General features: G+C 43.8%; 1 protein-coding gene across 2 annotated transcripts in view; it reads right to left on the bottom strand.

The window, feature by feature from the left end:
• CROT (carnitine O-octanoyltransferase) overlaps positions 1-12,969 on the bottom strand; it is a 498,400-nt gene that overhangs the window by 72,783 nt on the left and 412,648 nt on the right. For both annotated transcript variants that reach the window (XM_078663596.1, XM_078663597.1), the window contains exon 13: positions 11,361-11,484. In XM_078663596.1, coding sequence (XP_078519722.1) covers positions 11,361-11,484 — 124 coding nt within the window. The remainder of the gene's footprint in view (positions 1-11,360; positions 11,485-12,969) is intronic.

The following is a 12,969-nucleotide window of genomic DNA, read 5'->3' as shown; positions in this document are numbered from 1 at the left end:
ATTATATCCAGACATCAGACTGGATCAGGTTTTCAAGAGTACCCCTGCTTTCTGGTAGGTGGCGTCAATCATCTCCGAGTGATGTTGGTGGCACCAGAAGTGTCGTGCGCAGAAGCCTGAGCTCCCTGACGCCAGTTACTTTTGGCAACTTTCCACACCAGAAGTGCGGAGTCACAAAGAACAAGGACTGTGGAAAACTGGCGTGGAAAACTATGGCTCTCAAAGGGGAAAGCCCTGTCCCTAGAAATCAGTTCGCAGCACGGGGAGGACTGGTGCGTCGGTAAGGAATCTGCGGCCAGATGGAGTTTCTACCAGATGAGGTGTTACCGAAACTCGTCCATCTAATAGAGACTTCTAGCCTCAGATTCTTTACCTTAGATAAGATATTCAAGCAATTCCTCAGAGGTAAGTCTTCAAAACAATTTCATACCAAACTGTCCTGAGGGACCAGACAAGCAAAAAGCCCACGCTGAAAGACAAGAATGTCCAGGCTGCTGCCCGGCAGATGTCCAGGACTGGAATGCAGAGTGCTAACACAGTGCTCACAGCCTTGGCTCTGGACTGAAGGTTTTTATTTGAACAATTGCTTGGTTACTTAAAACCCTTGCAATATTTACAGAATATATATTTACATAGTAAGTTAAGATCATTAATAAAATCTTTGTTTATCAAATATAACAGATTAAAAAGAAGTCTAGTAATTTCAACTTAAATTTGAAAATGCTGATTCGCGGAAACATTTCAATTTGTGTATATGCCAATGGAGTGAAATACGCCTTTAACGGCCTACCAATTTAATATTGACATTTGATAGTAACTTATATATACATAATAAAACCCAAAGTGCATAATGAGGCAAAGTTTGAAAATAAAATCTGTAGTATCCAAATATTTCTAATGGTAGGAGGTAAACGTAGGTCAAGAACATTTAAATTAATTGATTGTCCTTAACAGGGTTTAGTTAGAGTCAATAGTTCAACCCCTAGTAATGTTTTGGGGACTCTGATTTGCTTCTAATTGTTTGGTATAATAGTTAAATTGCTTCTTATGTCAAAAAACACTGAATGATTTTCATGTTCTTTAAGTTTTTGCTCCACTTTCAGTAGAAATTTGACAAACGGCAATTTAGTTGAGTCCCCTGGAACGAAGCAGGCTTCGTATTCCGTTCGTTTTCCTCTTTGGTTGACAGCTTTTGTTAACAGCTGTTTTCTTTCTACCCTTTCAGTATTACAGGAACAAACCAAATGCAAAAGATCCTCCTTGCAGCTCCCACAGAAGCGATAAGTGACGGGTAGACTACCACGTTGCCATGGAGCCATATGTTCTCTGGCTGGTAGTCGCCCCAGCCGATTTAGTAAAAACTAGATAGCCGGTGGCGAAGTAAGCTTGTGGTGAGACAGACTTATAATTGTTTAGTGTCATCCACCCATGTGCCCTTTGAGCTAGGGTAGCTTTATCTTCTGTTGCGGATTGAATTTTAAGAACTTCTTTACTAAACGTTTAAAGGCCTGTTGGTCAATTGACATTTCCCAAAGCTGGACGAGACCTGTATGCTCGAGAGACTTTTGCAGACACTCTCTGCCTGGTGATAAATGATGATTCAGTAACTCATCCCACAGCATATAATTTAATGTATTCAATTCAGCTTTCCTAATTTTATTCCAGCATGTTATATATGAGCAGTGCATGGCTAGTGATTACTTGACAAGTCCGAATTTAAGCCTTATCTGAGGTGTAACTTGGCAAGGAAAATATAATCCTATAAACTTGGGAGACTACGTTGTTCAACGTAGTTGCACCCTGCCCTCTTAAAGCCTCGCTTCCATATATAATTGTTGGAAGGAATTTTGCTCTAATGACTTCCAGTAGGGGCGACAAAACCGGTCCCGCAACCTTTTTCTTCACATTTTTAAAAGCTGTAGCGAAAACCAGGCCTTTCTTTTTGATTGCCTCCTTCTGTGCAAAAAAGTTCCCTTTATTATCTATGAGTACTCCGAGATATTTGTATTCGGCTGTATTTTTCAACTGCTCTTTACCCATAAACCAAGCCTGAACGTGTGTCTTCTCAAGGTTATAACACATTTTTTTCGTTTTCCCGTAATTGATCTGCAGGCCATTGGTTTGCGAGTAAGTAGACATTGAATTGAGAAGTCGTTGGAGCCCCACCCGAGTGCGACTCACCTGTACCACGTCATCGGCGTAAAGAAAAGAGGATATTGAATTTGCCCCTAGCCTCGGGGGATGGAGGTTGCATGATTGCAACATTTCCATTAGGTCCACCAGGAAAAGGTTAAATAAGGTTGGCGCCAAAACACAGCCTTGTTTTAGGCCTCGGGTAGTTTGAATTTTCCGAGAGAGATGTGTGCCAGCTCCTATTTTAACTTGAACCCATGTATCAATATGAAGCATTATCAACATTTGTAAAAGATTCTGCGGTATATACCGGTTTGCTAGTTTCTGAAAAAATTTCCCCCGGTTGACACAATCAAAGGCTGCTTTAAAGTCAATAAAACACAAGTATGAAGGAAATTTTGATGCGCGAGCCGCATCTTTGAGTAAAGAAATTGCCAAAATATTTGTGATTGTGTTTGTCGATTTTATAAACCCAGTATGATTATACAGAATTATGTTACAGCTTGAGGACCATGATGTCAACTCCTCCAGGACAGTTCCGGCGAAGTATTTAGCCTCAACGTCCATTAATGTTATGAGCCGATAGTTTCCCAGAAGTGATCTATTCCCCCCTTTGAATATGGGAGATATAATTGACCCCTTCCAAGACTCAGGAATAATTTGTATACTCCTAACCTCATGAAATAGTGGTGCAAGGAGTTCAGCCCAAAGGTCTGGTTTGTGTTGAAAGACCACAGGAGATACACAGTCTGGGCCGGGGGCCCCCTCTTTCCGTCCTTTGGTTAGCTGTTTTTTTACCATATCTATATTTGTCTCCGACGAGCCCTTGTACTGCATTTTTGAGGGAATTACCAGAAAACTCGTTGGTAAATTTTCTTCAGATGGATCATTGAAGTAGGTTCTTAAGTATTGAACCACATACCCTCTGAAATATGAGCGTTAATTCCTCGGTTGTCTGAATTCAGGAGTTGATTTATTGTGGACCAAAATCTGGTGCCATTTTTACGTTTTGTATCAAAAAGAAATTTGGCCCATAGTTTGTTTTCTTTGTCTGTTTGAATTCTCCATTTTAGCTTTTTGATTTGTTCTTTATTTGACATCAGTGTTGCAAATGCAGTTAAATCACTCCTACGCATTTTCAATGCTTTGTTAATTTTAGATTTATATTCCTGAAATCTGTTTTCATGGTTTGCAGTAAAGGCTTCTTTAGGTATTTTGTTGTTACCTTTGGGTTTTACTGGTTTAGAATGCTTTTAATAAATTATACATATGAGTTGTTCCCACTGCTGTACTTTTGTTGCTTGAAATTTCCTGAAATATATCCATTACAGTTTTGTGGAATTGGTCAAGCCCTACCGTTGAGCTCTTAATACGTCTGCAGTTTATTATGTTTGGTCAACTATTTCCTTTATATGCATTGAACGAGTAATACATGGGAAAATATAACTTCTTGTGGGAGGTGGTCACTACCATTTCTGTCCTTTATTAGAAATGAGCAAATGTGTTGAAATAAACTCAGGGAGACAAATGTGTAATCTAAACATGAGCTGGGATTTCTAGAATAGTATGTAGCATTTGGCGGGTTATCTGCTTGAAACCTTCCATTTAAGGCCCAAAGAGATAGATGTTCAAGATCCTCCAGAAGTTGGTAACCCGTTTTTTGACCATTTCTCAAGTGTGTTACTGCTCTGGTCCGGTATTTCCCAAAACGCAGATTGGGAGATTACTAGATAGTCTGCTGAAGAGCCCATTAGGTATAGGTTGAAATCCCCAGATACTATAAAGTGGGCCACACTCTGTCTCCAGCAATCTCGTTAATTCATGCACTCATTTTGTACTAGCATCAACTTTGTTTTTAGGGTGGATACAAGTGTTGATCATAATAACTTCTGTCGCAGCATTTTGGATGTTTATAATACATTTGATCGCATTCATTCCAGAGTCCTTTTTGTCCAAAGTTGTACCTAAGATTCCACTAGCTATTGTGATAAAACTAGCCAGCCCCCCTGAAGGATGTCCATGTTTTGCATGTTTTATGGCAGGTGTGAAAAAGCCTATATATCCTTGCATAAAGACGGGTTCAAGAAAACCAAGTTTCCTGAAGGAAAATAATATCAAAGGACACTAAATAAGTATATAACTCTGGATCAGCTAATTTGGAATTTAGGCCGTTATATTCCAAGAGCACATGCGTAGTGGTCTAGCATTGGGCCTTTTTTGATTTATTCGACCTGGATTTTGTCTTGGTGAAGTACGAGTGTTATTGTTCTTACTATACCTCTGATGCCATCTTGCAGCTTTGCCTGGGTAGCCCGTTCTAGAACTCAATAAGAGCTATTTGCAAAACACACTGTTTCTGTGGAGCTCTTTGCTCCCTTTAGTACGGAGGTGGTTTGTTCTTTCCTCGTGTCTGTTAACCCTTTTTGTCCTTGTAGTAGTAGAGGCAGTGGGTAACCTGTCTGTTGTCTAGGGATAACCTTTATTCCCCATTTTTTAAGTGCTGGGCATTCCGCAAAGATTATTTTTGCAATTTCGCTTGAGGACCACGTGGTCTTGGTTGCTACGCCCCCGGGCGCGGCGTCAGAGTTCTCAAATTGTATTCCGCCCAAGTCTTTTGATGTAATATTACTTAGACTTGGAATAGCTGCTAACAGTTTTAGAATATTTCCACTATTTAGGATATCATGACTGCCTCTAGATACATATTCTGGGATCAAGATTAGAACTGGGCTTTACTCGAATCCATTTTATCTTCAGCTCGAAAATTTTCTAAGTTGGAGCTTATTTTGATGTGGTCTAATGCTTTGTGAATGTTGACTTGCGTACTCCAGCTAGACGCCGTAGTGCTCACAGAGATAGAGCTAGAAGTTGTTTTGATGTGGTCTGGTACCTTAGGAATATGTTCTTGCTGGGTCGTGTTAGGTAATGTGGTGCTTATAAGATCTCAGAGTGAAGTAGAAGGTTGAACATTAGTGGAGGGCATCTGAGCTGGATCCATAATTGAATTTGTAATCAAGGATTTTTCTGTCTGTGTTGAGACGTTATTTCTGATTTTTATAACAAGTACTTCGTCCCTTGAGCTATTTCTATCCCTTAAAGCTCTATCTGTTGGGGATACAGTTCTTTTATCTAAAGATAGCTCAGTTTGAGTTGTTATAGGCTTAGAAGCACTTACTTGCTGTGGTAGAGGGGTATCATAAGGTGCCTTATGAATACTGGCTACTGTTTGGATTTTAGTAGGTTGTTTGTCTGACTTCATACCATTCGGTTCTAAATGGTGTGATGATCCCTTTTCCTCTGCTTCTTGTATTGACTCAGTTACTTTGTGCTCCACTTTGGCATCTGGTCTTTTTAAGGTCTCAAATAAGGGATAAAGTTGTGTCAGGCCGTGGCTTTTTTATTCCCTTTCTTTTTTTGTGCGCATCTGTATTTGGCATTTCCTAGTTTTGGGTCTTACCCACCTTTCACTGTATTGGGGGGGGGGTCCACATACTGCCTGCCCTTCTTCAGTACTATTTTCCTTTAGGGAGTCTGTATTAGATAATAGTTGTATACTTAAATTATTCATTTGATTGCTAGTATCAGGGGTTTCCTCCCCCATGTGGTTGAGACAAGAGGAGTCATCTGATCTTGTTGTCTGAGTGGCCGGCCTCCCAGGTTGTGTGCATTGTTTCACATTTGTTAAAAGATTGTTTAAGATTGCGTGGACTGATGACAGTTTGTTGACAATTTTTTTTCAAGAACACTATTTGAGCGTAGGAGGTGTTGTCCTGCACCCTTTTTATAAGGCAATTTAGTTCTCCAAGCTTACCGTCGATCCTTACTATGTACACTGCCATAGTATTTAGTAACGAAAGTTGGATATTCATCTTTTTTGACTGCAGTTGTAGTGCGTCAGTTGATAACTGGGCCATACTCGGGAGGGATTGCCAAGCAGAAAACGTAGGAGTCATTTGTGATTCAGTTGGATTTGTTTCCCTCTTACCAAGTTCACAAGTACGAGTTGGTGACTTGTGGGGATCCTGCCTATAAGCTGCAAGTATCTCATCTCATTCTGGGGGGGTCTTTAAGAACAATAGTGGCTCGCTGTCTTTTTCTTCGTAGGGCTCTGAAGATACTGACGGTAAAGTATTACCTTGTCGAAGATTTGATTTTGGCGTACTATTATGAATCCTTGGATTACTGGAGGATGAAACAGTAGATTTGTTTTGTGAGAAAATGGACTGCATGCTGTTACTAGCCTTGGAGCAAAAAATGCTCTAATTGCAGATGTTCTGTCTTAGATTCTGACGGATTCAAGTATTGAGAGGAATTTGTTGAAGGTCCTTCCCCCTTCTTATGCAAATTTGAGGGTGAAGATTGTGTTGTTGGATGCTGGAGATCACAGCGTTATAGGTTCAGGAAACAATTCACACTTAATTGATGAGGTAAATGGTAATGGTCTTTGCAGGCCTATATGATTGTCGTTAGTTGAAAACAGCGCTGCATCCGCATCTCTTAAAAAGGCAAATTTTGTATAAATTTTAGGTTGAATGACGCAAGTTGTTTGCCCAGGGTCCGAAATATTTCCCTTTGAACCCTTCTTTCCGGGTGGGTCCCCTTGGTTTGAAAGATCAATTAGAGGGCCTTCTCTAGGCTGTGATTTTAAGTTTCCTTGGCGTTTAGTGGTTTTGTTTTCCTTCTTCTTCTCCTAGGTGCTCATATCTTTTTTCCCAGTAGCTGTCTTGTTCTTTTTTTCCCCAATGTTACTAGTTCACCCCTAACCCTCCCGATCTCATAGTTCAAAGTACAAGATTATAATCCAAGCTGAAGATAATACACTCTCCAACAGAGAGGGCTCGCTCGCTCACTCTGTCAGTCTTCGCTGTTAACGCTGGTGGTGCATATCCCACTGTAACCTTCCAACCAAGCCGGTAATGGTACGCTCTCTGGTGGAGGGGCAAACTCGCTCTGCCCCGCTCCACTATTCGTACTGGCACTGTCACTGCTACTGAAAACTCCCAATCGGCCTGCTAAGGATGGTGGCAGCAGTCCTCAGGGCAGCTGGGAGGGGGCAGAGGAAACAAAAAGTTAAGAGCCCAGAAACTTCAGGAGTATCAGGATTGTGGGGCTTGCAATCAAACCTTCTTACCGTTTGGAGTGGCAGTAAGGACCCAAGGATGAAAGCTCCAGGCAGGCACAGCAAGGTGGCGTGTTCCAGGGGGTTGCAGGGCGCAGCGGGTGGGCCAACACAGCGGTCCGCGTCTCACTGACCGTTCCCGAAGCTTCAGGGCCGCTTCTGCAGGGTGGCGGTCTCAAGCTCGCAGGTTAGACAGACTGAGAGCAGCTGCTCCAAGTTCCCTGCACCCCAGCGCCCTACAGTTGACAGACACAGACTCGCGAGGCAAACATAATAGGGACTGCCTTCAGTGCCTTCAATCCGATCAAGGTCACCACACGCGCTCTGTTGGTCTGGGGACAGTTAGAAGCCGGTAACGGGGGCGGGAAAGAAACAGTCCTGTGAGTCCTGTAAGTTTGCCCCGCTCTGCAATGCTTCGTTGATCCGGAGGCTGTTCGGGCTGCCTCTGCAGGTGACGAGGGCAAGGAAGGACAGTCCCGCAGGTCAGGGGTCTGCAGCCCGCCGAGCGACGCTCCGGAGATGCTCTGCTTCGAGAGCCCGCATGAAACTCCGGTCTGGATTCTATATGTTCTCTGGATTCTCTCGATCTCTGTGCAGGCCTTGGCCCTGGAGGAAAGAGCACGTAAACCCTCAGTGAGTTGCTTCTTGGCCAATGCATTGCAGATTGTAATGCAGAGCATGAACCATCAGGAGGTGGTCTGTTTCAGCACGACCTTTTCCTTCTTCGCTCTGACATAGCCCACAAGAGTTGTTCATCCACTCCCAACTCTTTTCAGTGGTCAAGGTAGAAAGACAATGCTCTTTTTGGGTCCAGTTGCTGAAGTCGCTCCTCTTCCTTAGATTGATGTGGAGGAGCGTAAATAGTAGGCAGAGTGATGGACTGGCCTACATGGAAGTGAGTTACCACTTTCGGCAGAAAGGAAGTAGAACCAACTTGTCTCTGTAGATCATCAGGAATATAGGCTGTGATGACAATGCCTGAAGCTCTCTGACTCGCCAGGCAGATATTGTTGCCACGCGGAAGGCTGACTTGATGGTAAGGAGTCAGAGCAAACACAGGGAGATGATGGACGGAGCGCTGAAACCTTTTAGACACTCACCCCCAGTCACAGATCTTGCTTGAGTCCATCATCATTCTTTAGCTCGCTTCGCCACCTCAGTTCAGACCCAGCTATATGCAAATGAGTCTTGACCCTTTGCCTTATGGGAACCGTCCAATCCGAACTTCCAAGCCAGGGCTTCCCTGAACCAGAAGCAAGTATCCTGCAATCGGTTTCTGGGTGAAACCCTTCATCAGCCAGGCTAGCTTGAATCCAGTGGCAAAGTGAGCAAGGGACCCACATCTGGGCATACCCTGCCAACTTAGGGCAAAGAAAGCAAACCCAAGGAGATGATGGATGGAGCGCTGAAACAGAGGTGGTGAAGTAAGCTAAAGAATGATGATGACTGGGTGGGCATGATGATTAAGGGGGCAGATTAAAAGGGTTTAGAGGCTGCTGTTGCTGAGGAGCTGGCTGGCCAGACTGCCGGCTGCCTGATCCACAAGGTCTGAGGGTACTGCATCCTCAGCTATGCAGAGACTGTGAAGCTTGCACACTGCAGTGGCTTGGCAGGTCTAGAAATGGCTGGATGCCTCTTCCATGGCCACAAAAGGCATACTTAAGGTGACAAGGTGTCATGAATAGCCCAAGGACCTGGCCGTAGCCCTACTGTCCTTGAGGCGATCCAGCGCTGAATCCGCCTAGTCTCCGAAGAGACGGAAGCCATCAAAGGGCATATCTATAAGCAATGTTAGGACATCCCAGAAAAGCCAGTCCTCAACCAGGTGTGAAGCTGTAAGGTTACTTTTGACGAAATTGCTCTGCTCAGTGAGTTGGTGGTGTCCTGGCCACATCGAATCGTGAACTTAGCTGTCTCTCTCCCATCCGGCAACTGCCTGGCAGAGTACAGTCTGGCCCTCATCAGGTACCGTTGGCATGAGGATAACAGCCCAAAAGGCAAGTGGTGATCACAAACCACAGTGCCAGGCTGGTGAAAGAAAACATCTTCTTGCCGAAGTTGTAAAGTCTCTTGGATTCCAAATCTGGAGGTGCAGTTGGGAATGTGCCAGTATTTCTGTGGGAAGTGGAGGTTTGGACCACCAAGCTCTCCGGGGTAGGGTGTTGCATGAGGAAGTTGGGTTCCCACGTGGGCGGGGTGTGGCGGCGGGCAATAGTTCTGTTCACAGGAGCCCCTGTGTTGGGCTTGGACCAAATCTGAAGCAGGACGTCAGTAGGAGCTTCTTTAAATTGGAGAAGTGGTTCAGAAGGGGACATTCCCGGTTGAAGCACTTCTGTCAAGACATTTATCTCAACTGCCACCTAGGGCAAGCTAAGGTCCAGGACCTCAGCCGCCTTCCTCACCACCATTACAAAGGACACTCCCTCCTCAGTACCCATGGTAGATGGGAGTAAGTATGCCAGTATCTGGTGGGGTATACCGTCCACTGGCAAACCCGAAATCCTCACACCAGTCCATGTTAGAATCATAAGGTTGGTATTCTTCAGGGTCCAGCAAAGCCTCCCACTCCTCCCCAAGTCGTAGGCCATAAGAATAGGGCTCAGGGTGCAGGCTGGAAGGCATGGCTCAATTTGGCATTGGTGTAGGTGCCGGGAGATGCTCATCCAGTTCCGTGTAGGGGGATCAGAATTGGGACGGCACCACTGGTGGGCACCAGCGGCGTTTGAGCGTCTGCATCGGGATCGGCATTGGGGAAGGTCGCGGTGGCATGACCAGAGTCGGTTGGGATCCATCTGTGGATCCAAGACGCCCGGGTGGTGCTGGGGCTCAAGCCATCAGCGTAGATCTAGTAGGGGACCCTCCCACGCCAGAGGAAATGGGCCTCCCAAATATGAGGTACATACCCTCATAAAATATTCTTAATTGGGCGGGGGTAGCTACGGCTCCCGGAAACTTTGGGTGGCGCAAAGACACCCCAGGCACAGGCTCAATTGCAGATCCAGGCTTCAAATGTCGATGCTCCCTTGTCTAGTCAGCCGACTGATGAGGAGAACTCGAAGAAGTCTTCGACTTCTTTTAGTGGCGTAAATTTCCCATATGACCAGACGCCTTTGAGAACAATGAGGATCTCAGACTCTCAGACTCTGCAACCGCTTCCAGGGCCTTCCTCTCGACCTGTATATTAATTATCTCAGTGTGGCGTGTCGCCAGGAGCTTAAGGGATTGCTCCCTCAAGGCCTTCAAGTTAATGGAAGGCAATTGGAGCTGGCCTTCAGATCGTGGTTGCGCTCGAACTACCAAAGACATACAAGATGCAGGTCCGTCACTGACATTGAGCAGTTACAGCTGCCACAGGGCTTGAAGCTGGCCTTCCAAGAAGCATCCCGGCCACACCAGGAGGAAAACCTCAAAAAGTTGAAGGAAGTTAGTCAACAATTGACGTGGGGTAGCCGTTGTCCAGATCTGCCCTGACTGGCGCAAAAGGAAAAGAACTGATGCCAGCATGCTGGGGTGACATCTATAAAAGCAATGCACACATCGGTTACAGTGCAGACGACGCAACATGGAGCTGATCAACGCCACCTACCGGCATGCAGGGCTATTGCTCACTATCCAGACTGACACCTGGGGATAAATCTAAGGTAAGGAATCTGCAGCTAGAAGCCTTTATCAGATATTGCATACAAAAATATTGCCACATTGGAGTTAATAACAGAAAAAGTATTTGTTGGTGTCAGATGATATTTCAAAATACGCTACTCTGACATACAACCTCTCTCTCCCACAATTACTGGAATTTACAAATTACCATGTCCAAAAGTGAGGAAAACATGTAGGTCCTGGAATTACTGTGACCGGTTTCACGTTTTCACCTTTCCTGTTCTAGATCAATTTTCTCACACATTTTCCTCTTGCTTCTAGCAATGAAGAAGTGTGCATGGAAATACATTTGGGGTTACCAGGTCTATTTCTGCACCATGTAAAACCTGTAATTGGATGAGGCTGTTACTCTCTGGGGATACTGCCTGCTGGACTTGTAATGGGGCTCGGGGTCAACTGCACAGTGCATAGAAACTAAGTCAGAATCAAAGCATTTTTGAACACCTACAGAAGAAGATGAGTTTATCATGGACTGACACCAATCCACAGCTTCCACGGTACAAGGCCTCATAGTTTCTGTACGTGCATGGTAGAAAGTCCTTGTTGTAGCAGTTTCATAACAGCAACCCGGGCTGTAATAAATAAGAATAGAATAAAATGCAATTCCGGAAAACAGCCTGCCAGAAAAGATGCTATAAAGCAATAACTGATTAAGTCTAACCATATCAAGCACAGCAAATACTACTGCACATCCGTAATCCCATATTCTGGAGCATATGTACAGCAAAGGTAACCGTTTCCTGACCAAAGCCCAATAAAGTCCATAGCATGAAGTGTCAAAATGTTATTTGCTTCCTGTATTTGTGGGACTTCATGTACATTCCCTTTACAGAATGGGCATGTATAAAAAATGGTCTTTGGCTTTCTGGAATTAAAAACAGGTTTTCTATTCAGCATCTTGCTTTTCCAGAAACCTAATGTTACAGAAAATGACTTTACAGAAAAGTAATAAAGAATGCTACCCCAAATCATATCTAGCACGGAAAATATGAATAGCTTGTAATAAATCCCAGATCATGATACAGACGATACATTTGTTTGGGTGTCAGGTTAGGTGGAGAATGAAGTCTCAGCCGGGATTGTACTCTACAATAGCTTTATAAGTTCCTGTCCAGTTTGTGGAGCTGCCTCGCTGGAGAGGCTAGACTCACCAAACAAGCCATAGTTTCAAGGTAAAGTCAGCCTTCTCTCTGAAATGCTGCTCGCTAAAAAAACGGGATGTCCTTTCTCTGAGAAGTCAGTCTAACATCTAAGCATAATGGTGAAAGGAAGAAAACCTTGGTAACATCATTTGAGAAATGATGAAGTCCTCAGAGGGAATTTGAATGACAATGGCCTAAAAAGGACTTGATTACCATTATTAATAATTGGGTTGCCCTGTGACCCTCAGAATCTGAGTCTACAATATAACAAATCTACAAAGAGTCCTGTTGGGGGACATGTTTCTCTTTGCAAGATATTGAGGTACATTAACTCAAACACCTTTGTACAGACCATTGGATGATCAATGTCACAAATGTAAATCAAGGACCAAGTCAAATAAAATATATAAACATCAATAAATGATTTTAACAGCACACACATCGGTCTGTGATCACTCAATATATTCAAGTTCATATAGCAAAGTTATACACAGCGTATCCGATAAATAATCTCATATAAGACTGTTATACAATAATTACAACTTAATAACATTGTGAAAACGTGACAATGTTTGAACAAAACAATCACTAACAAATATCAACACATGACAAACAAAGAAATGTATAACGTTCGTTCTTTCAATCTAGTCAGCTCAAAGACACAAATCCTATTGTACTGATGGTACACTCTTGATGTTCGAGGGGACAGATCCTTATTAATGTTGATGACGTTTCTACCGTGGGAGTGTGCGTTTCTAAAATAGCATCACAACGGGTCTTCTTCAGGAAGAAAGGTGTGTGAACAGCCAATGTAATAAAACATGTAATGAATAGGGTAAGACTGTGTGGTGTAAGTAATCTCTAATTACTACAGGAGCGCAAAATTGACACTCACCTTGATTTGGAGGGCAGCCA

This window comes from Lissotriton helveticus, chromosome 10 (genome assembly GCF_964261635.1).
Source record: "Lissotriton helveticus chromosome 10, aLisHel1.1, whole genome shotgun sequence".
In the NCBI taxonomy this organism is placed as follows: Eukaryota; Metazoa; Chordata; class Amphibia; order Caudata; family Salamandridae; genus Lissotriton; species Lissotriton helveticus.
This window is presented reverse-complemented; position numbering and strand designations above follow the sequence as displayed.